This window comes from Melanerpes formicivorus, unplaced genomic scaffold (genome assembly GCF_026170545.1).
Source record: "Melanerpes formicivorus ecotype bairdi unplaced genomic scaffold, bMelFor1.0.p_v2 SCAF_46, whole genome shotgun sequence".
NCBI lineage: Eukaryota > Metazoa > Chordata > Aves > Piciformes > Picidae > Melanerpes > Melanerpes formicivorus.
The window spans coordinates 3,388,506-3,411,005 of record NW_027142398.1 but is presented as its reverse complement, the minus strand read 5'-3'; the positions used below and the strand labels follow the sequence as shown (position 1 = coordinate 3,411,005).

At 57.2% G+C, this 22,500-nt stretch overlaps 1 protein-coding gene across 1 annotated transcript; it reads right to left on the bottom strand.

The window, feature by feature from the left end:
• Positions 1–2,255: 2,255 nt before the first annotated feature.
• On the bottom strand, positions 2,256–18,757 carry SLC45A3 (solute carrier family 45 member 3). Its single transcript, XM_068159657.1, has 5 exons — positions 18,501–18,757; positions 14,121–14,539; positions 12,609–13,442; positions 10,287–10,552; positions 2,256–6,112 (listed from the first exon to the last, which is right to left on the bottom strand). Exons 2-5 carry the CDS (start codon positions 14,290–14,292, stop codon positions 5,651–5,653), a joined length of 1,734 nt encoding a protein of 577 aa, XP_068015758.1. The 5' UTR covers positions 14,293–14,539; positions 18,501–18,757; the 3' UTR covers positions 2,256–5,650.
• Between the last annotated feature and the right edge of the window lie 3,743 nt (positions 18,758–22,500).

Below are 22,500 nucleotides of genomic sequence, written 5' to 3'. Positions count from 1 at the left end.
GTCAATGATTCTAACTACAACATGTGGAAGGAGCCAGATGTGATCAGGGCCACGTGTAGCAGACCCCTCAGCAATGCCAGGATGCCTCACGCTTCCACCTAGCCAAGGACAAGCAAGTGTGGGCAAAGCCTGGCACGACCACTGCCCCCCAACCCCACCGCGGGGAGCAGAAGCCACCAGCAGCTTCCTTCATCCCCGGGTGGGAGAAGGAAGGAGGGAGCCCACCCCGCCCCAAGCCACCTTTGCCCCCAGAGCTGAGCTATTCCTCCACGGGGTATCCTCCCTGGGAGAGCTGCAGAGCAGGTGTCCCCCTCCGTGCCGCCCGTGCCCCCTTACCCGGCTCTGGTCCATGCTGGCACCGCGGTTCCCGCAGCCCGGAGGCGGCTCCCGGCCCGCTCCGCTCCGCCTCGGGCTCAGCTCCGGCCGCCGGCCCCCTGTGGCTGCCAGCACCGGGCACGGCACGGGCACGGCACGGGCACGGCCAAGGGCACACGGAACGCCCGGCTCTGTCCCCGGTCTGACTGCTGGAGTTGGTCCATCAGGAGCCACCTCCGACCCTGCTGCCATTCGCCAGCTTTTCACTATTAATTTGTGCTGGAAACAGTCCAGACTTCCCCACCATATCAGGAAAAACCACTGGAACCCTCGTAGGGGGCAGCTGGCATCCAGCTGGGAGCAGGTTTTCACCTCAGGAGGAATGGTTTTGGCAGGGTCCAGAGCGTTCAGGTGCTGCTGCAGTGATGAGGAGGTCCGTGAGGTCCTCCTGTCCTCACCACGGCTTTGCAGGAAGCTTGTGGCTTCCTAAGGGAGTCCTTCTGCTTGAGGGTGACCTTGGAGCTGCACCTGGCAGCAAGGGCTGCGCCCCACCAAACCCCACAGAGGAGGAACGCTCTGAAGGGAGCAGCCTCTGCCATCAGCGGTGGCTTTCCAGGGTCACTCTAAAGTGCTCGGGGTTCCACCTGGCATCACAGGAGCCATGCAGCTTGTGATGGAAAGAAGCATGGGAGTCACAAACCTCTGGCTCCAGCACGGGGCAAGATGCTGACCAGCCACAGGATCTGTGTTTGCCTCGCCTCTCCCAGCCCACCTGCGGGGTTCGATGGTGGTGAAAGTGGTCTGGGATGAAATATGTCCAAGCAGAAGGACAATTCTGAGGCTCTGAGAGGGAAAAGGGAGGTTCTGGCTGTGATCTGCTCAGAAGAGACTGGAGCATGCTCTTGTCTACCACAGCAAGCCCGGGGAACCTGAGAAAGTGAGAACAGTTTCTTTGCTTTTGAGCCTGAACCAAAACTCCTGGACCAGAGCGAGGCTTCAACCACAAAATAAAACAAAACCCCAAACCAAACCCAGCAATGAAGCTGCGTGGTCATCTGGGAAGGGCAGCCCGTGGCTATTCCCCTGACTCTGGGTGTTGCTCACTCTGCGTCTCAGCCTCACAGCCTTTAACTTCAGCTAACGTCCCTGAGGGTGTCTAAAAGCTGCGTGGTTGTGGTGCTGAGGGAGGTGGCTTAGGGCTTTGGAGCCCCTACCCCACGAAGCCCCCGGGGGATAGGCACGGGGCGCAGTTGTGCCTCCGGCTCTGCACAGCGCCTGGTGGAGTCAGCGAGGTGTGCCCAGAGGAATTCGTTGAAGGGAAGGGGAGCGGAAGGCGGCTCCGCACCTCCCGGTCCCCAGGGTGGGGGCAGAGTCAGCCGCGTCCCCGGGAGGTGCTGGGCAGCCCCTCCGCAGCTCGCAGCTTGTGCTCAGAGGGTGCCGCAGCGCAGGGCGAGGCTCGGTAACGACCCAGGGCATCGCTTTAGCGCTGAGCGTCGCGGCCGGGTACCCTCCGCGCCCGGCTCCTGACACCACCCCCCCAGCTATGACCCCGCCCACAGACCGGACCCTGCCCACACAGATTGGACCACGCACCTAGCTCCGCCCATAAACACCCGGACGCGCCGCCTAGCCCCACCCATTTATAGCCGACCCTGCCAATCATTTTCCTCCCCTTCAACCCCGGTCCCACCCCTTTATATTAGACCTCCCTTAACTCCGCCCAACCACTCTTGGCTACGCCCCTAACCCCGCCCCTTCAGCTCCGGCCGTGCCCGCCCCCTCCACCCAGTCACTCCCAAGCCCACGCTGCGCCGCTGTTTTGGCGCCACCCAGCGGCCGCGCCGCGCAGTCAGCCCTCCGGACGCCATCCTTCTCGTAGTATTTCCACACCTTTAATTTCCTCCTTTTCATATAAATTTATAATAAGCCTTCCTCTGACGTCGTATACAAAATATTTACTCTACCGAATAAATTAACCACGAACACCTCGCAGACAGCACACGGTCTCCACAGAACAAACAGCATCCAGACATCCTTCCCTGACCTAGAGGTTCACACCAATCTCACAGCAAAAACATAATAAAAGCCATTTCCCACTTCTCCCCTCTGCGACACTCAAACCCTCCCCTCCCCGAAGGGAAGGAGAGGCCAGCACGATTCACCCGGGAGAGGAAAGCAGAAGTGCAGCTACTACCTGAAAGAGAAAAGCTCCTGGTAACTGCCTCTGAAGAGCTTGTGCTCCCACCCCCCGAGTTGTATGATGTGGTCAAGACCTGGAGTGATTTCCCTGGCATGTGAGGGATGTGCTCACCCCCACCCTGAAGATGCCTTCTGTCGTGTTCCAAAAATCAAGGCTACCCTCCCCCTCCAGCTGGCTGCTTTATCACTTGGATGTCTGTAATGAAGCACTCAAGGACTTTATCATCACCTCCCGCCCCTCCCCCCGTGCCTGAAGTTTGGTGTGGAAAGCACTCTTTAGGCACTTCAGTGAATGGCTCAATTATCTCAAGCACTTGGGAATGGAGCAGGCTCCGTGTGTGAAGGCTCCTCACGTTTTTACAGCCGTAAAAGCGATCCTAAAGGATTCTTCAGCGCTGCTTGGACCATCTCAGCTCAGAGGTTACTGATCAGTAGGGAGCATCAAGCCAAGAACCATCCCACATTTGGTGATAACATTTGGCCTTAGAGGCTTCCTCCTAGAGGCAGACAGAGACCAGGGGAGGAAGCACAGCCAGAAAAACTTCCTGTGGGTGGTTAAGCAGCTGCCAAATCCATCCCCAGCCCAGCTGCATTTCAGCACACAAAACCTTGCTGTGGGAAAGGGAGGCTGGCAGACCTGTAATTTTGAGAAGAAATAAACCCAAACCAGTGACCCTTTACGGGAAAGAAATGTTAAAACCCTCTTAGGAGAGGGCCTCCTAGGGCCCATCCGCAGACGGCAGGGGAGTGACCTTGCCTCCACGCCAAGGAGCAGTCCCACGAGGCCTTGCAGAAATAGCAACGGTTTGCCCCCCCAGCAGAGCCTCCTGAGTGCATCTCCCTGCCCACACACCTCCGCAGGACTTAGTCACAAACACTCAGTTCAGGCCAGCCCAAGCTGAAGGGCTGGTGAACACCTTCTGCAGGCTCCCAAGGACCCACTTCGTGCTCCCCCTCCATGCACCGTGGGCAGAGTTTGGATCATTTCAAAGTCTAATAAGTGCTGCCTGCACGCCAGGACCTTGACTTCTCCTTGGTAGAAACCTGCCACCAGCAGAGTTATTCCTGCTGCTTTGCCCCTGTTGGGAATGGGACTGGCCAGAAGGACACAGAGCTGCAGCCAACCCTTCCACCAGTGGAAGGTGACTCATATCTGGGAGCTAAAAAACCCCAAGGGGTCACCCAGTGCTACGTGAGCAACAGGCACTTTGCTTCACTCTAACAGGTAGCTGTGTTTGTGCTGTGCCCCAGGAAGAGTCTGAACTCCTGCCTGGAAATAAAAGAAATGGGAAGGAGCCCACACAAGTGTAGCATAGAACCAGTCAGGGTTGGAAGGAACCACAAGGATCAGCCAGTTCCAACCCCCCTGCCATGGGCAGGGACACCCCACACTAGATCAGCCTGGCCAGAGCCTCATCCAGCCTGGCCTTAAACACCTCCAGGGATGAGGCCTCAACCACCTCCCTGGACAACCCATTCCAGGGCTTCACCACTCTCATGGGGAAGAACTTCCTCCTCATGTCCAGTCTGAATCTCCTCACCTCCAGCTTCATTCCATTCCATAACCAATAGGTAACCTGGATCAGCAAACCACAGGCACAACAGCATCAAGAGTTCCTGTCCTGCTCCTTCTTTTGCCCAGCACGCCAAGGACTGGGCTTACCCTGCCCTGCCAGCAGCTGCCAGGGTGGCTGTGGGCACATTCTGTCCTGCTCACCTGACTGCAGCATCTGGGCAATGTGTTAACTCAGCCAGCGTGCCAGGCACCGGGTTGCAGATGCTCTGCAAGGTGCCCTCCTGCCAGCCTGCAAACACAGCAAAAGCCTTTCTGCCTGGAAGGAAAAGTCTGCTCTAGGAGGTGGCTTTGGGGACACATCCTTGAGAGCAAACAGAGCTACTCACCAGCTCTAGGTCCCTACCACAGCAGGGACCTCAGGTCTGGCGCATTTGCTCCCTGGCAGCCTTGCAGGAGAGCTCCTCCTGTTCTACTGATAGAATATCAGGTTGGAAGGGACCTCAAGGATCATGACCTCATTGTGACAGGACTGAAAGCCCTCTGAGGAGAGATTTTCCTTGTGACATGGCAGCATCTTTCAGGGTAGAGGTGTGGAAGGGACCTCAAGGATCATGACCTCATTGTGACAGGACTGAAAACCCTCTGAGGAGAGATTTTCCTTGTGGTATGGCAGCATCTTTCAGGGTAGAGGTGTGGAAGGGACCTCAAGGATCATGACCTCATTGTGACAGGACTGAAAACCCTCTGAGGAGAGATTTTCCTTGTGACATGGCAGCATCTTTCAGGGTAGAGGTGTGGAAGAGGCACAAGGGTCTGCCAGGGAAAGGGAGCAGGAGGGAGAGAGGTCAGGAGCCACTGGGAGCTGTGTGAGGCAAGCTAAAAACAGTCATTAAAAGAAGAGAAAGGTTAAGAAGTCCTTTCCATCTGATGCAACTTGGTGCATAGGTGAAAGATAAGTCACCTCCTGGCACTGGGCCTAACCTTGCTTGTCCAAAACAAGACATAGTAACCTCTCTCCCCAACGGTTTCTCCCAGCCAGGAAGAGAGGTGGGGAAGGATGGCAGCGTGTGTGCACGCACATACACCCCCTGTGCTCCCTGGCCAAAGCTGAGCCACACACTTTCTTCAAAGGAAATCTCCTCCCAGTGTCCTATTTGCAGAAGTTATTGCTCAAGAGGTTGAGTACAAAAAAAATAAAGCAGCCCACAACGAGCTGGGGAAGAGGAGAGAGCTTCAGTGGGGAAGAGGAGAGCCAAGGAGCTCTTCCCTCCTCCCCCTCTTCTGGTCAGAAACCTCACCTCTTACCAAAGGAAAAGTCCATTTCCTGTCTGGCCCTTCTCTAACCCCTTTGGTGCTGGCTGTGCAGTGCTCTCCTTTGATCAAGGCACCTCTGGAGAGCACTGAAGGGCTGGAAGAGCAATGCCCTGATGCCTCCTATTTACACCTGAGATTAGCCCTGCTGCACCTCTCCTGCTCCCAGCCCCACAGCTGCCCCTCCAGGGGCTACAGCAGCAGCTTGGGGACAGCAGGAGCCACAGGAGTGGCCACACACACACACACATATGCACACACATCCACACACATCTCCTTGTGCCAGCTGCTGCCCTGGTGCCTTCCCCATCACACTGAGTACTTGGCCATGTCACTCTTGTCAAAGACAACTTTGGTTGCGAAGTAAATGGCCACCAGGCCGAAGCCAGCAGCTGACACCATGTAGGCAGTCACTGACTGCGTAAACTGGACGATGGAGCCCATGAAGAGGGAGGGGACGACCTGAGAGAGGAGGAAAGCACTGTCCAGAATGGCCAGGTCCAAGCAGATCCCTCGCCCAGGGGCCACTGGGTCTGGCTCTCCTCCCATCATCATCAGAGAGACGTCGCAGGAGGAGCTGACGCACAGAGCCGAGCCGGCGGCTGCGGGAGAGGAGGAGGAGGAGGAGGAGGAGGAGGAGAAGAGGCTCCCAGCATGGCCATTCTGGTAAGGCAGCTTCTGGCTGGGGAGGTGGCCTTTAGAGAAGGCTGATTTCTTGTCCAGTCGAGCTGTGTCTTCCTCCTCCTTGCTCTTATACTTGTGCAGGAATACCTAGGGGAAAGAGGAGGGCAGATGAGTCTGGGCCAGGTGAGGCAGGGTCCAGGAGCCAGCCTGGCTCTTCCCAGCTGGCATGGGACTCAAAGCAACCCTAACTCACTGGGGGAATCCAGCCAAGTGATGCTTTTTGTTGTGTTGAAGCTCTGGGGGCTCAGCACACTGCCCAAAGCCAGCCCTGGCTCTGCTTGGGGAGCTCTGGGTTGTCACCTCCCCGCGGGGTGCCAGGGGAATCTGGGCACCCACCACAGCTGGCTCTGTCCTGCAATCAGCTGAGGCACACTTGCAGGACAGGAGGGAAGGGTCAGAGCCCATTGTGGACATATCACAAAGTCAGACAGTGCACTCCAGTGCCAATAGCTGGCTGGGGAGAAGAGCTTCTGCCCTTTGGGCTTCTTCCTGCAGAAAAGCTTAGAGGCTGGAGGAGAGGAGGAGGAAGAGAAGAGGCTCCCAGCACGTCCATGCTGGTGAGGCAGCTTCTGGCTGGTGAGGAGGCCTTTAGAAAAGGCTGATTTCCTCTGCTCTCCTGCAGAAGAGCCCAGAGGGCAGACCAGCAGTTCAGGGCCCTGCATGCATGGCCACTTCTTAATATCTGAGAGAGTTCAGTGACGCCAGCTGGGATGACACAGCGCTGGGAACTCAGGAAAGAGCTCTTTTCTCAGCTCTGCATCAGCCTCTGCGTGCATGACCTCAGCTGAGTTGCTTCATCTGCCTGACCTGAGCCTTCTCACTCAGCTAGAAAAAAAAAGGTTGGGATGGGGGGAGAGAAGAATCTTTTTCTTCTTGCCCTTGTTTGCCTCTCTTTTCTCTAGCTGTGAGAGCTCTGGGGCACAGCTCGCTCGAGCAGCGCTCACCCAGAGCACTGCCATCAAAAAGCTCTCCACATTAAGGCCAACAAATCCTGGGCAGTGATGTGCAGGGAGCAGAACTGCTGCAGAGCTCCAGCTTTGAACCTCCCCTGCACAGGGCAGAGCAGATAAGGAAGGAGTCGTTGATCCATTATCTGTGTGGTGAGGTTGGGCAAACAGAGGGAATAAAAGGGGGGGAAATAAAAGAACCAAACCAAACAAACCAGCACCTGTCTGAGAGCCAGGAGCACCCCAGCTAGCTGCAGGGCTGCCTGAGCTACCCTTCCTTTTACCTGGAGACAGGTGAAGAGGAGGGAAGGGCTGGTGCAGTTGTGTGGGCAACTCCAGCTCTCCCTTGCAGGCCACCCCAAGGCTTTCAGCGGTCTTGGCACCCACCCAGCTCCACCCAGCCCTGCCCAAGCGTATGTCAGCACCAGGCAGCCTCTGTTCGTGCTGCCCCAGGCCATGGCTGCAGAGCTGCTGCACAAACAGTTACAGAATTCTGTTGGAGAAGAGAAACCTGAGGAGAACAACTTCACCCCAGAGCAATCACCTCCCAGGAGCTTCACCTGGGCTCTGCTCATTAAATCCTTCAACTCCTCTGCCAAGGCTCCCGAATTTGTGCTTAAATGCATCACTCCAGGACCCTCACTTATCTTGCATGGAGCTTTAAAACATCTTCCCTCCTTGCCATCAGGCTTCAAAGCCACTCAAAGCCCAGCACAGAAAGGGCATTCACTGTGTGAGCCAAACTAGGATGTCCTCCCCCACCCCCCCAGTTCCAGCCTTCCATCTTTGACATTGAGTTTCCCAGAAGCCTCCCCAGCTGCCCTGGAGGCCCCTGCCACAGCTCCTTGGTTTCTGCACTGATCCAGGCTAGGACTTCAGAGAGACACATCCTGGCAGGGCTGCTTGGATGCTCAGTGTGGAGAACTCAGTTCAATACAGAGAAAAATGGCTTCAGCATCCATGGGAGTGAGCTCAGGGAGAACTTAGGCTTTAAAAGCACCCCTAGGAAGACAGGATCCAACCACCAGAGCCACTGGTGCCTCAGTCATCAGCTCCACCTCCCTCTGCAGTTGGTGGAGAGGAGGGAATGAGGAGCCCAGCTCTGCTTCACCTCCTGCAGCAGCTGCGAGTGCCCACCTTGCATCTCACCTTTACCAAGCTTTCAGGTGCTGTCAGAACATGCAGGTCTTTTCCCTCCTGCTACAGGCAAGGTTTGGTGGCCACGAGAGGTGAGAGGACATGCAGGAGAACAGAGAGACTTACACAGCCCTGTGCAAAGCAAGGGAGCTCCAGCTTGAGGTGGCCTTGTAGGCTCTCACCAACCATCTTGCACAGCGTGGAAGCCACTTTGGATGCCCCTTCTGTTGAGTCACTTCATGAGGGGAAGTAGGGAAAAAAAGGAGGGGGGGGGAAAGAAAAGAGAAGGAAGAGAGGAAGGAGGAAAGGCAAACAAAACTGATGACAGATTTCAACAGGGAGAGAGAGGAAGAGAAGAGAAATGGGGAACAGGAGGAGCATTTTCTGCACGAGGCATCTTGAAGGGCTTGCTTCTTGTGGGGCCTTCCCTGCCTCCTGCTGCAAAGCAGTTGGTAGAAGGAGGAGGAACTTCCCAGCCAGGGCACCAGAGAGACTCAAGCCAGCTCTAACCCCACACCTCATTGTCTAGGAGTGTTTCCCCACGGAGCTCTTGGCAGGCAGCTGGGTGTGCGGCGCGCTCCCAGCCCGTGGCGTTTGGTTTCCATTCTGCTGCTCTCCTGTCCATGGGAAATCCCAGAGCACAGAGGGAGCAGAACATTCCTTCCTCCCCCCTACCCTCCTTTGACAGGGTGCCTGGTGCAAATTGGGATGGCTTGGCCAGAAGTATTTGTTGAATGTGAACATCTGGATGCCTGTGGTCAGAGCTCCTTCTTCTCCGGCTGCGCAGCGAGCCGCCTGCCGCTGGGATCAAAGAGCTGCTCCCCAGCCACAAATTACTTCTGCATTTGCAGCTCCAGAGAAACTCCTCTTAGCCCAGGATGCCACTCAGGAGCCTCCTAGGACTCCTCTCCACAAGGCTACCATCTGGGGGACGCCACCAGCAAGCTTTCGCGCTCGGCGTCGGGAGTTTCACAACGCTTCTGTGCCGTGGGGGGTTGGGGGTGAGGGGAAGAGGAAGAACCTCAGCTTTCAGTTCACTGCTCTCATGCTATGGAGGGGAAAAGCAACCCCCTCCCAGTTGGAAAGCAGGACCTCTCAGGGCTGGCAGTGATGGAGGGTGGCTTTAGCACCTCAGGTTGGCAGTGCTGCAGATGTGGCTGGGTTGCAAAATGCGCACACAGGGATAAACAACCTCCCGCAGTTTCCCAGCCCTGGCTGATCTCTTCCATCTTCTTGCCACTGAGGGTGGGGAGACACTGGCACAGGCTGCCCAGGGAGGCTGTGGCTGCCTCCTCCCTGGAGGTGTTCAAGGCCTTGAGCAACCTGGGCTGGTGGGAGGTGTCCCTGCCCACAGCACAGGGGTTGGAACTGGCTGAGCTTTAAGGTCCCTTCCAACCCATCCTGGGATTCTGTGCCCTTCCCCACTGGCTGCTTCCCACATGTGCATCATGCTTGTTGGGAGCAGGGGATGCCTGCAGGAGATGCCAAACTCTCTCATCTCCTCCAGATGAATCATCATGGAATGGCCTGCTTGGAAGAGACCCTTAAGATCACGAGTCCAACCATAACCTAACACCTCCCTGCACACAACTGGGAGGGCCTCAGCACCTCATCCAAACAGGTTTTAAGCACTCCCAGGGATGGTTCTTCCACCTCTGCCCTGGGCAGCCTGTTCCAGTGCCTGATGTCCTTTTCAGTGAGAAACCTTTTCCTAATATCCAAACTGAACCTCCCTTGGTGCAACCTGAGGCCATTTCCTCTTGTCCTCTCCCTTGTTAGTGGGAAGGAGAGAGGCTGACCCTCACCTGGCTCCAGCCTCCTTTCAGGGAGCTGTAGAGAGCAATGAGGTTTCCCTTCTCCAGCCTCCTCTTCTCCAGGCTGAACAGCCCCAGTTCCCTCAGCTGCTCCTCGCAGGGCTGGTGCTCAAAACCCCTCACCAGCCTCATTGCCCTTTCCTGGACCTGCTCCTGCACCTCAAGTGTCCTCCTTGGAGTGAGGGGCCCCAAACTGAAGCCAGCACTGGAGGAAGACACAGCCTGGAGACAAGGCACATGGGGAAAAGCTTTGCACACGGGCACAGGTTCCTCCCCCAGGGGCTGGGCTGACCATACCAGCTCCAAGTGGCTAAAGAGGCTGACCAAGGTGCCCTCACCCTGCCCTCTGGAGCAGACCCCTACCTGTTTCTCGTGATGGTAGAGCGAGGCCAGCGTGTAGGGCAGGATCTGGAGCGCGGAGAAGGTGAAGCCTGTCAGAGCAGCCGAGATGGTGACGATGGTGACGCTGCGGGAGAGGCACATGACGAAGGCAGCCAGGGGGAAGAACACCACGCTGGCCAGGTACACTGCCCGTGTCCCAAACTGCTTCACCATCCTGTCCATGATTGTCGAGAAGAAGATGGATGTGATGCACTGCAGGAAGAGGCCCAGGCTGCCCATCCGGACGCCTGCAGGGGAGCAGAGGTGGTGATAGACACAGCCCTGGCCGCACACAGGCTGCCCACAGCCAACCAACCCCCCTGGGGGCTCCTTCCGTCTCCACTCAGGAGGGACTCAGAGAGTGTGGCACAGCCACAAGCAGCCCTGCCAAGCACGTGGCTGGGTGAGGAGTCACAGCATGGCTCAGGCTGGGAGGGACCTCAGAGATCATCTGCTCCAACCTCCCCACCGTGGGCAGGGACAGCTCTCAGCTAGACTCAAGGCTTCATCCAACCTGGCCTTGAACACCCCCAGCCACAGCCTCCCTGGGCAGCCTGTTCCAGAGCCTCACCACCCTCCTAGTGATGAATTTCTTCCTCAGCTCCAGCCTGATCCTGCTCTCCCTCAGCTTCAAACCCTTCCCCCTTGGCCTGTCTCTGCACACCCTCAGGAAAAGTCCCCCTGCAGCTTTCCTGCAGGATCTTTTCAGGTACTGGCAGGCAGCTCTAAGGTCTCCCTGGAGTCTTCTCTTCTCCAAGCTGAACACCCCCAGCTCCCTCAGCCTCTCCTCCTAGCAGAGCTGCTCCAGCCCTTGGATCACCTTTGTGGCCTCTGGAAGGAGCAGAGCAGCACCACTGCCATCTCCCAGGGCTGCAGCAGCCAGGCTGCAGCTCCCACTCTCCACCAGCAGCACCTCAGCCTTAACCAGAGGGGCAATGGGAGCTGAGAAGCCAAGTGATACTCAGGTTCTTTGGGAGCTGTTTGCACCCAGGACCTGTCACCTGCTCATGAACCAGGATCTGGGCTTCACAGATGCCAAAAGCAGGAGCAGAACAAAAGGCAGAGGGAATTGTGCTGCAGCCAAGGTAAAGCATTCAACATCCAGGGCAGTATCCGGCAGCAATCAGGACCTCCCCCTTGCAAAGGTCTATCAGATTGCAGGGAACTAAAGCCATTAACTCTTTGGAGCAAGGATCATTACTCAACACCTGCTTCTCTGACAGGAGTCCTGACCTGCTGGGAGCTGCACAGAGCAAGTGTTAACTAATAATTAAGCTGCCTCCAAGTTAAACAGACACCCAGCACAAAGAGGCAGTGTGCTGCAGAGCTCACAGAGGCAGGCAGTGCAAAACTCAGAGGGCTGGAAGAGGAGGGCCAGAAAGGTGCTCACCCCCAAGAATAAAAGAGACTTAGATCAAGGAGAGGAAAAGAAGGGCTGGGCAGTGTGTCAAGGCTCTGGCACAACACAGCAGCCATGGTGGGACAGCAGGGAACTGCAGGAGACAGGGAATGTGCTTCAGTGAGCAGCACCCTGTGAGGTGGTTGTGACAGCTACAGGCTCCAGAGCATGAGAATCCTTGAGAGAGACCTCCAAAGGTCATCCAGTCCAACCCCCCCTGCAGTCAGCAGGGACATCCTCAACCAGATCAGGCTGCCCAGAGCTCTGTCAAGCCTCACCCTGCATATCTCCAGGGATGGGACCCCAACCACCTCCCTGGACAACCTGTTCCATTGCCAGGAACCACTGGAGAGAGGGCTGATAACTGGGGGAGCTGCTCCAGGGCTGCCCAGAAGCAGATGTGAGATGGGAATCTGACAGCAGCACACAAGGCAGTCGAGGCAAAGCCCAGCTCACTGCTACGGAGCGTGTCCTGCCTCTCCAAGCCCTGCTCTCCAAGAGGGGTGGAGCATCCTCACCCCTCAGTGCAAAAGGAGGGCAGAGCAGTGAGGGGAGCTGGCAGCAGCAAGCAGAGGCTGCAGAGAGAGCTGGATCCATCCTGTTCAGCATTGCAACCTGCCAGACTGCTCTGCCTCTTAACTGCTCAGCCCCAGGCCAGGGCTGCGCTGCCAGATCTGGTTCTGCGCTGGGCTGCTCGGGGGCCAGAGGTGTTTCCCTGCTTGGTTCACTGTGCAGTGCTCTGTGGCCCACAGGGGAACATTGCTTCCTGTTCCATCTGCACAAAATCTGCTTGCCTGTAACCTTTGCCTTGCTGGCAGGGCTGAGCCCATCCCTGAGCTCCCACTCCAAGCTCCCGTCCCGGGGAGCGGGCGCTGGAGCCTGGGGGCAGTTGGATCTCCTCTCACCTTCGTCGTAGTGGCGTCTGGCATCCGTGCCTGGCTTGGCCCTGGGGACACCGTGGTACAGCCCTTCCCCAACAAAGTCTGTGTAGAACAGCATGAAGGTCATGAGGGCCATCCAGCTGCAGAGCTCAGCCACGAAGAGGCGCCGGATGACCTTGGGGATGCGGCAGTAGAGGCTGTGCAGCCGCGGCAGCAGCGCGCAGAGGTTCCGCAGAGCCTGCCCCCAGCGCCTGGCCTGCAGCAGGCAGGAGCTGCTGAGGGGCTGCCAAGAGCAGCAGGCAGGAGGGGAGGGCTTGGGGGGAGCATCCTTCGACGCTGGGCCATCCAGAGCCTCCGCCTGGGGAGCTGCCTCCTCTGTCACGAAGAGCGTGGCCAGCACACAGGCGAGGAAGATGACGGCGAGGAGGCTGAAGAGGCAGGTCTGCTGCCCCCCTAGGTAGGGGGCCAGGAAGCTGCCGCCCCAGTCGATGGCTGGAAGCAGGTAGCCAATGCAGCCCCCCAGGCTGATCATGAAGGCGTACATGGAGAAGGCCTGGCGGCAGTTGTCCGGCTCCTGGAAGAGGTCTGAGAGCAGAGCCTCCAGCGGCGTGAAGCAGACCTGGCCGCAGAAATCCAGCAGGCCGATGCCCAGGATGAGGAAGGCGATCTCCAGGGGCCGAGGGTTGGTGGCAAGGAGGCTGGCAAGGCTGCTGGCATGGGGGATGACAAAGAGGCTCAGCAGGACTCCCAGGCAAAGCACCCAGATGAAAGGTCTCCTGCGGCCGTAGCTGCTGTGCCAGTGGTCGCTGGCAGATCCGATCAGCGGGACGAAAACCAAGCCAAGGACAGGGCCTATCCCTGGGAAAGGGGGAGAGGAGGTGTTAGGGGGGGACAGAGCTGGAGGATGCTGCTCTGTGTGCACCATGAAAGTGTCTGGGATGCTTCAGGACCTCAGGAAGCATCACTGGGTCACAGCCCCTTCCTCCAAACACAAGGCTGCCCTTGAGAGAAGAGTAGCTCTGCAACCACCCCACGGAGAAGAGGAGGCTCAGGGGAGACCTTCTTGCTCTCTACAACTGCCTGAAAGGAGGCTGTAGCCAGGTGGGGCTTGGTCTCTTCTCCCAGGCAAGCAGCACCAGAACAAGAGGACACAGTCTCAAGCTGTGCCAGGGGAAGTTTAGGCTGGAGGTGAGGAAGAAATTCTTCCCAGCAAGAGAGATTGGCCATTGGGATGTGCTGCCCAGGGAGGTGGTGGAGTCCCCATCCCTGGAGGTGTTTAGGAAGAGCCTGGATGGGGTGCTTGGTGCCATGCTTTAATTGATCAGATGGTGTTGGGTGATAGGTTGGACTGGATGATCTCAAAGGTCTTTTCTAACCTGGTTTATCCTATCCTATCCTATCCTATCCTATCCCATCCTATCCCATCCCATCCCAATTCTATTTCTATTCTCCAGGTCCTTATTTGCCTTCCAGACTCAAAGGCTGGAACAAGCCCCTCCAAGACAAGGAAAAGCCCCACACCAAACCATTGCCTACCCAGAACCATGGTCATGAACTTCTCCTCCACGCCCACTTCCAGCAGCAGTGGCGGCACGTAGGTTATCCCTGCAGCCAGGCAGACCTCCAGGCCAAACGTCAGGGAGTTGACCAGCAGGAGCTGGGTCTTTCTGTTGTGGAAGAGCATCCTGCCCCAGGCCCTCTGAGCCATGCTGCCCTGACACCCCTTAGTGACAGAGGGCTGTGTCACTCCGCCTGGGACGCTCCCAGGGATGCTCCGTGGGCACGGTCTGGAGCTTCCCCTCCTGGGCTGCTGGGCAGATGCTGTCTCCCATCTTTAACACTGCTGAATGAAATGTTTCTTCCTCTTCCTCTTAACTGCAAGGTGTGGCCCCAGCAGCATCGAGTCCAGGCAGGGATCCCACTCCAGGCTTCTCCTTCTGCTCACATGCTGTGGTCTGAGAGGAGAGAGAGCTTGTGAGACACTGGAGGGACCAGGGCAGGGGAAAGGGTTAAAACCAAGTACCACAGAGACTCCTCAGCACTGAAAGACACAGTCCCCTGCCCACCAGGCTTCCAGGCATGGGAGAATGAAGAGAGGACAGCTGGGAGAGCAGCAGGGTTAAAAGACACAAAGCTGAGGGCAGGTTTCTCTCTCAGGGCTTGTGACAGGTGAGCAGGCAGCACTCAGGCATGGCTTGGCAAAGTCCAATCCCACCTTCAGGCTAAGGGAGGTCTAAAGCCCTCTCAGTCTCCTGTCCAGCTCCATCTCACAGATGGGCAGCAGCAGAGACACAAAGGATTTAGGGTCCCCTCTGCCAGTCAGCTCAATTAAGAGGCCCTTTGAGGCTCAGGGCTGCAGACACTTGCCTGCAGTCACTTAGGGTCATCCCCAGAGCCCCACGCCCCTGCCTAATGACCTGGGCACCACCCCCATGCTGCTCTGAAGGCTCCCAGGGAGGCAGTTTCACCCAAATCCTGCCTCCAGCCCCTGAGATGGGGCACAGGGAACAGATGGTGCCTCCATGGAGTTTCACAAACAAACCTGACCCACTTTAGCCTCATCTAAGAGTGAGCAGCAATTACCTTACTCATTAGTCTGAGTCATTTATTTGCCCTGCAACACTCTGCCTCTCTCCAGCCTTCTTCAGAGGGGAGAGGCCACCAGATCAGGACAGGGGCTAAGCAGCTAAGGCAAGAGTGAGCAGATGCCCCTTAGGAACCTGTTGAGCCTGCCACTGTGGCAGCCCACAAACAAGAAGGTCTGCAAGGGCAGCAGCACCTAGGCTCACCCAGCCAGCTGCTGCTTTCCCAAAAGCACCTTGGGGAGATGGTCTGCAGCTGTGCTGGGGAAGGCAGGGTGGCTCAGCCAGGAGGGTGACATGGAGCTCCTGCACAGCCACCAGCCTGGGAGTGAAGCAAACTGCACTTGGGCTCTCAGGATTCACTTGGTCTCACTGCTCGCCCTCAGTGAGCCACCACGAAGCCTCTCTGTGGGGACAAGGCACAAGAGGTCCTGCTGGGCTTGATGTGCTTCAGCTCACAACCCATTTCTGGGCTGTGCAGTGAGCTCCCACTTGGCACAGCAGCTTTTGCCTCCAGTCCCACCACAGTGCATCCCTCAAGTGCTTTGGGTGCCTTGGAGGAAGGAGGCCAAACAGAATGTGAGACAGGCAGGTGGTGGAGTTTAGCTGCACTTGCTCCCTCCCTGGCCTTGGGAAGCTCTACCTCTGGGAAGCTCTGCCTCCTGCACACCTCCTCCATGCCACAGCAGACACCTGGGACAGAGGTTCCCTTACTTCCCTGCTGAGAGTGAACCCATCACAAGAAAGGGGGTGAAAAATCCATCATTGTAGCCCAGCCCCCCTCTAAATTCCTTCCTTCATCTACAGGGGAGAGGAAAAGACTCCTAGAGGGAATGTCTCCAGGCCAATATTCACCTCCCTCCTCAGCAGCTGAGGCAACCAGTGCTGGAGGCCATGCTTGGTGGAGCAGCTAAGAGCTCACCAAGCCAGCCTGGCTGCTTGTCAGAGAGCCAAGCAGGATGCAAGCTGCAGGCAGGAAGAGCTGCTGCAGCAGGAGCATGCTGGACCACAGCTTGCCCACAGCCACACTGGGCAGAGATAAAGCTGCAAGGTTGTCACCCAACACGGTGCAAATCAGTGCTCCAGGGCTCCCCACAGCACTTGGGTTCGACCCCTGCCCCTGCACAAGTGGCAGGCAGCAGGTGCAGCCGGCAGAGCTTTCTGCAGCCTCACTTTTCCCTCTCTCCCCCTCCTGCCACCAGCCCAGAGGTGCCTGGGTGACCCTGGGAGCACAGATGCCAGCATCCCTCTCCACCTCCCCCTGCTGCAGGAGCAGAGGCAGCACTCTGGAAGCTGAGGAGCTGACAGGCTGCCAATGACACACAATGAGAGCTGATTCTTTCCCTTCCCGGATCCTTCGCCTTCCCCCCGCCCCACGCTCACTTAGACCTCGACTGTCACAAAAGATATCTCCTTTTAACAACTGTGAGCATTTAAGTGACTTGCCCAAGGTCAAATAGCAAGCTAACGGCTGAGGGGGAAGAGCAGCAACCGTTTCCCTTTAATCACCAGACCTGGCTTCAAAGGGATGCTCAGAGAGGCCCCTGGTACGCTCAGCTTTCCTTCAGCTGCACTCGATCTGCAAGGAAGCAACTGGGGGGCAGTAACCACCTTGCTCAGATGTGGGCTAGACACAGGATGTCTCAGCCTTGTTCGTTTGTGGGGGGTGCCCAGCTGGCTGACAGCCTTGGGGAGAGGCTTTGGAGCTCCAGCAGCCCTCCAGCTCCAGCAGCTCAAGCCTTGGTGGTGGGAGCTGGAGGAAGCAGACTCACGAGACAAGAATCAGCTGAGCTGCCATCACCCTGGGGAGGAGATGTGAAAGTCCACTGGCTGCTGTAGTCCAGGGTCTGCAGAGCTTACTGAGGGGGATTTACCCAGAGCCAAACCCCAAATACCCAGAGGCAGATCCCAAACATCCAGAGGTAGGACCCAAACATCTAGAGCCAAACCTGAAACACCCAGAGGTAAACCCCAAATACCCAGAGGTAACCCTGAAACACCCAGAGGCAGGTCCCAAACACCCAGAGCCAAACCTGAAACACCAAGAGGTAAACCCCAAATACCCAGAGGTAACCCTGAAACATCCAGAGGCAGATCCCAAACACCCAGAGCCAAACCTGAAACACCAAGAGGTAAACCCCAAATACCCAGAGGCAGATCCCAAATACCCAGAGGCAAACCTGAAACACCCAGAGGTAAACCCCAAAGGTAAACCCCAAATACCCAGAGGTAACCTTGAAACACCCAGAGGCAGATCCCAAATACCCAGAGCCAAACCTGAAACACCCAGAGGTAAACCCCAAACACCCAGAGGCAGATCCCAAACACCAAGTCAAAGATGCTTCATACAGACACAGAGGGGAAAAGAAAAGGCTTACTCCTCTTTTCTCTCAGTGCCACCTCATGCATGGGGAGGAAGCAGCAATCTGTCCATCCCCCCCAGCTGCCTGCGAGCTCCAGCTTGAGGCAGAGAGGCTGAAATTCTCACCAGCAGGTAAGAAGAGGTTCATCTCTTCCCCATTCCCCACTCTCAGAGGGCTTTAAGGGAAGAAAACCCCCACACAAACACAGCCCAGTGCACCCAGAAGCAGCATCCCTGCACAGCCAGAGAGGAGAAGCTGTCAACAGCAATCAAGCTGCAGACATGGTTGCAACAGAGCATTAACCTTCTCCTCTTCAAGCTGTACTTTGTCCCAGTTCCCAACAATTCATTTTCAGTGTGGGTTGTTTTTTCCCTTCTGCATTTGGCTGGCAGAATGCAGAGAGGCAAAGTGGCTCAGCAGGGACAGACTGGGGGGGGGAAATCCTCTGGAGGGACATGGGCAGAGGGAGGGAGGGAGAGAGGAAAGGAGGGAAGGAGGGAAGGAGGGAAGGAGGGAAGGAGGGAAGGAGGGAAGGAGGGAAGGAGGGAAGGAGGGAAGGAGGGAAGGAGGGAAGGAGGGAAGGAGGGAAGGAGGGAAGGAGGGAAGGAGGGAAGGAGGGAAGGAGGGAAGGAGGGAAGGAGGGAAGGAGGGAAGGAGGGAGGAAGGCAAGCAAGGAGGGAGGGAGGAAGGAAGGCAAGGAGGGAGGGAGGAAGGAAGGCAAGGAGGGAGGGAGGGAGGAAGGCAAGGAGGGAGGGAGGGAGGAAGGCAAGGAGGGAGGGAGGGAGGAAGGAAGGCAAGGAGGGAGGGAGGGAGGAAGGAAGGCAAGGAGGGAGGGAGGGAGGAAGGAAGGCAAGGAGGGAGGGAGGGAGGGAGGGAGGCAAGGAGGGAGGGAGGCAAGGAGGGAGGGAGGGAGGGAGGAAAGGAGGAAGAAGATCTGGGAGGCTCAGAGGAGCCAGGCTGAAAGGACTGACCTCCTCCAGGCAGAGCAGTGAGAGGTGATCCCTCTGGAGCTCCAGCCCAGCCTGGCTGCTCAGCCTTCAGGAGAAGCTGCTTATGTAGTGTGCAGGCAAGGAGAGGTGGAACCAGCCGCGGGTTTGGTTTCAGGGCCCTCCCTGCCTCCCCATAACCCCGGAGCTGGGCTGTTATTAGCACCACAGCCACGCCTGGGCCCCTCGCCCGAGGTGCTGAGCAAACACGGGCTGCAGGCACCCGACCTGTGCAACCCATTGTTCCCCCTTGCACTGCTGCCCCACACCAGCTCAGGAGCAAAATCCAGGTCTGGGCTGGCACCTGAACTTTGCCCCAAGCCCTGCCCTGCCGCCAGCGTTTGTCACCTCCTCTTGCTGGTCTCCTGGCACTCCACGAGCAGCCAGCAGAGAGAGATGTAGGACATGGCATTGCTACGGCCCTTCTTTTTCTATTGAAGAGGCTGAGGTGCTCCCTGCAGCGTAGGTAGCAGCCTGGCTCTCATTAGCAGCCCCAGCAGCGAGACCAAAAGCTTCCTCTAAGCTGCTAATCTCTTCCAGGATGATTTGTCTGGGCTGACTGGTTTGGATCTGCAGCTCCATAACTATGTCCTGGTGGGAAAGAAGTCAGGCACTGGGAGATCCTGGTCTGACAGTGCCAGCAGCAGCCAGCCCAGGCCAGTGGGATCTGGCATTTAGGGATGGGGAAAGCTTTCACTCAGGCATGGGGGGTGGCTGGTCCATAAGGCTGGATGGCAGCAGGCACTTCTTGCCCCCCTGGCCTCAGTTTCCCCAAGCTTCTCCAACAGGGACAGTATTTGTCCTTCCCTTTGGAGCACAGTGGCAGGCACCCTGATAAGGATAAGAGCCAGAGCCCCCCCAAAAGGGGCACAGAGCTTTTCTCTGCAAGGCTTCCTGCAGGCAGAAGCAGAAGGAAGCCACATGTGGAGCTTCCTCACAGCTGCTCCCCGAGCTGTCGTGCCATGGGGACATCATCTGCCTTTCCAAACCCAGGCTTTCTGCTTTGCTTTGAAGCATGCAAACACCAACATCTTCCTTCCCTTTCCTTCCTCTGCAGAGAAACAGCAAATCAAGCCTGGGAGGTTGGTTCACCTGGCAGCCAGGTAGGAGGGTGGGTCCTGGGCAGGAGCACAGGGACAAAGGAAGCCAGGAGAGGAGAGCACTCCCTGCCACCCAGCCTGCACAGAGGAACCTTTTCAGCTGCAGCAAGCAAAGCAGGAAGGTTTGAACCCCCTGCAGCCTTGGTGCCTCCTGCCCTCTCTCCTCTCCCACACAAACACCCAGAAGGACAGGGAGGGAAGCAGTCTGCCAAGCACAGCTCACCTGGCAGCACAAACAGGGAGCTAGGAGAAGGAGCAGAGATGAAGCTGGGGAAAGCAGCTTCCAAGAGTCCACTTCTCCAGAGGCACTAAGAGGGAGCAAGGAGAAGGAGCAGAGATGAAGCTGGGGAAAGCAGCTTCCAAGAGTCCACTTCTCCAAGGGCACTAAGAGGGAGCAAGGAGAAGGAGCAGGAATGAAGGTGGGGAAAGCAGCATCCAAGAGTCCACTTCTCCAAGGGCACTAAGAGGGAGCAAGAAGGACCAGGAATGAAGCTGGGGAAAGCAGCATCCAAGAGTCCATTTCTGCAGAGGCACTAAGAGGGAGCAAGAAGGAGCAGAGATGAAGCTGGGGAAGGCAGCTTCCAAGAGTCCACTTCTGCAGAGGCACTAAGAGGGAGCAAGGAGAAGGAGCAGAGATGAAGCTGGGGAAAGCAGCATCCAAGAGTCCACTTCTCCAAGGGCCAGCAGGTTGGAGCCACCACATTTCCCCTGCCCAGAGCTTGTCCTCTGCTCATGTGCTACAGCACAAGTTTGGACAAACATCTTCCTGAGCTTGATGTGGTGCAGAGCTCCTGTGATGAGGGCCTGAGAAAAGCAGCAGCAGCAGCAGGCAGAAGTGGGGCTGAACTGACTGGGGATGGCAGAGTGACAGACTCTCAGCTCCACCATGCAACACCAAGCTCCAGCAGAGGTTCACTTTCCACTTGCCATTCCCTTTCCTTCAGCCCTCACTGGTGGACTCTGAGCCACACCTTTCACCAGGCAGCAGACCCCTGCAGAGACTCCTGGAGGAGGGGAACGACTTGCAGGGCCAAGACTGGAAGTAGTTTCTCCTCCCTCCACCCTCATGGTGCAGAACTCGTTCTGGTCCTGGTCCGTGCTGCAGGCAGGAGGTGGTGGTGCTGTGCAGGGAGCTCAGGCAGGCTCTGCTCCAGCCCAGCACTTCCAGGTGCTATGGACCCATGGGCACAGAAGGTTGGGTGCCAAAAACTTCTTCCCAAAGGACAGCAGCGAGAGGGGAGGGCGAAAGGGTGCTGCTGGCCTTTGGGCTCCCATTCATGACCACAATGTTACACTTCCAGCCTTCCAAGGGGGCTCTTTGGGAGGGTTATTAATTCCCCACTCCCTGGAAGCCCTTTGGAAGAAAGGGGAGGGAGAGAGCACAAGAGGCAGCGCTCGGGGAAGGGCTGTTCAGCCGGTGCCAGATCCTTTCACAGCTATCAGTGTCCATTCACTGCAGCTGAATGTGAAATACACCATGGAGAATAGCTCTGGCAGGCTTGCCAGGGATGGAATGGAAAACTCACCTGACCTCTCCTGACCCCCCTCCCCTTCCCCCGCCCCTCCCAAATCTCCTTGACCCCATTCAGAGTGTGGGGAGGGGGAAGTGGTCATTAAGCAGGGATGGGAGAAGGGCTGGCTGATTTAGTCTCTCTCTGAATTAACTCTGCCTTCCCTTTGAGCTCTGGGGCTCCACTGGAGCAGCCTCAGCAGCTCAGCTTTGGGAAAGAGCAGCCATGGGTGGAAATCCCCTCAGAGGGGGAAGAGGAAGGCCTGGGTGCCCCAGCCCCTTTGGAATTCACCCCACAGCATCCAGCAGCCCAGACAGCAGGATGTGCTGCTCCAGGACAAATGCTGATGCTACAGAAGATCCAGAGCTAGGGGAAGGGGCAGCTCCCCACTGCAGCTCAGAAGCCCTTCCACCCAAGCTGGGTTCAAAGGGAGACATTTGTGTCTGCCAGTTCCCTCCTGACATGCTGCACTTGCTTCCTCCCAGCGCCTACATCATCATCATCCTGCTTGCAGGGGCCTTCAAACACCTAGCTCTGGCCTGGTGTGGTTCTACCCACTCAGGACCAGTGTCTAACCACCAAGCTGAGCCTTGGCCCCAAGACTGAGGGCAGCTCACCACCACCTCCAAGCCAAAGCATGAAGAAGGGGCCAAGCTCTAAGCACCTGTAGCCAGCAGAGGACTTCCAGGGGGCTGCATCTCCCCCTTGCTGTGGGCCACTAAAGCAGACACCCAAGCAAAGCTCTTGGCTCCCATAACCACCAAGCCACTCACCCTCCCTGCAGGTGGCTGGGGCTCACCATGATGGAGCAGGAGATGCAAGCTCAGGTCCTACCAGGTTCCCTCAGCCACAGAGTGCAGGTCAAGCCAGAGCTACCAGCACACATCTGCTACCTGGTGACCTCCCCTCTGCCTTTGGCCCTTCTGACCTGGGGATCTGGTTTGTCCTGAGAGTTAGCATGGCTGGGCTGCTCCAGAGCCAGCCCAAGGCACTGTTCCCATCTGCAGGAGCTTTGGGAGGCATTTTATCTGCTGTCAGGTGGTTCCTTCAGGGAGAGGAGCACCTGTGAGGGGAATTGAGTGTCTTCTGAGCTTTACAAGTGAGGGCACCTGAAGCAGGTCGCTGTTTGTCCTGCATCCATCCAGTGGATAAAGCAGAGGCACCAGGGGAAGGCAAATGAAGGTCCCTTGGGGATGGAGGAGTCAAAATGTTTAAGAATGGGAGGCAGGAAAGGATGCTGAGCCCAGCAGAGCAGCAGCACTTTGCTCTGCCTAGCACACAGAGAGGATCTTTGCCAGGGTGGGAGAAGCTCTCTCCTGTTTGCCCTTCACGCTGCAGCTCTCTGCTCTCTCCCACTCCTTTCAGAAGCTGTGC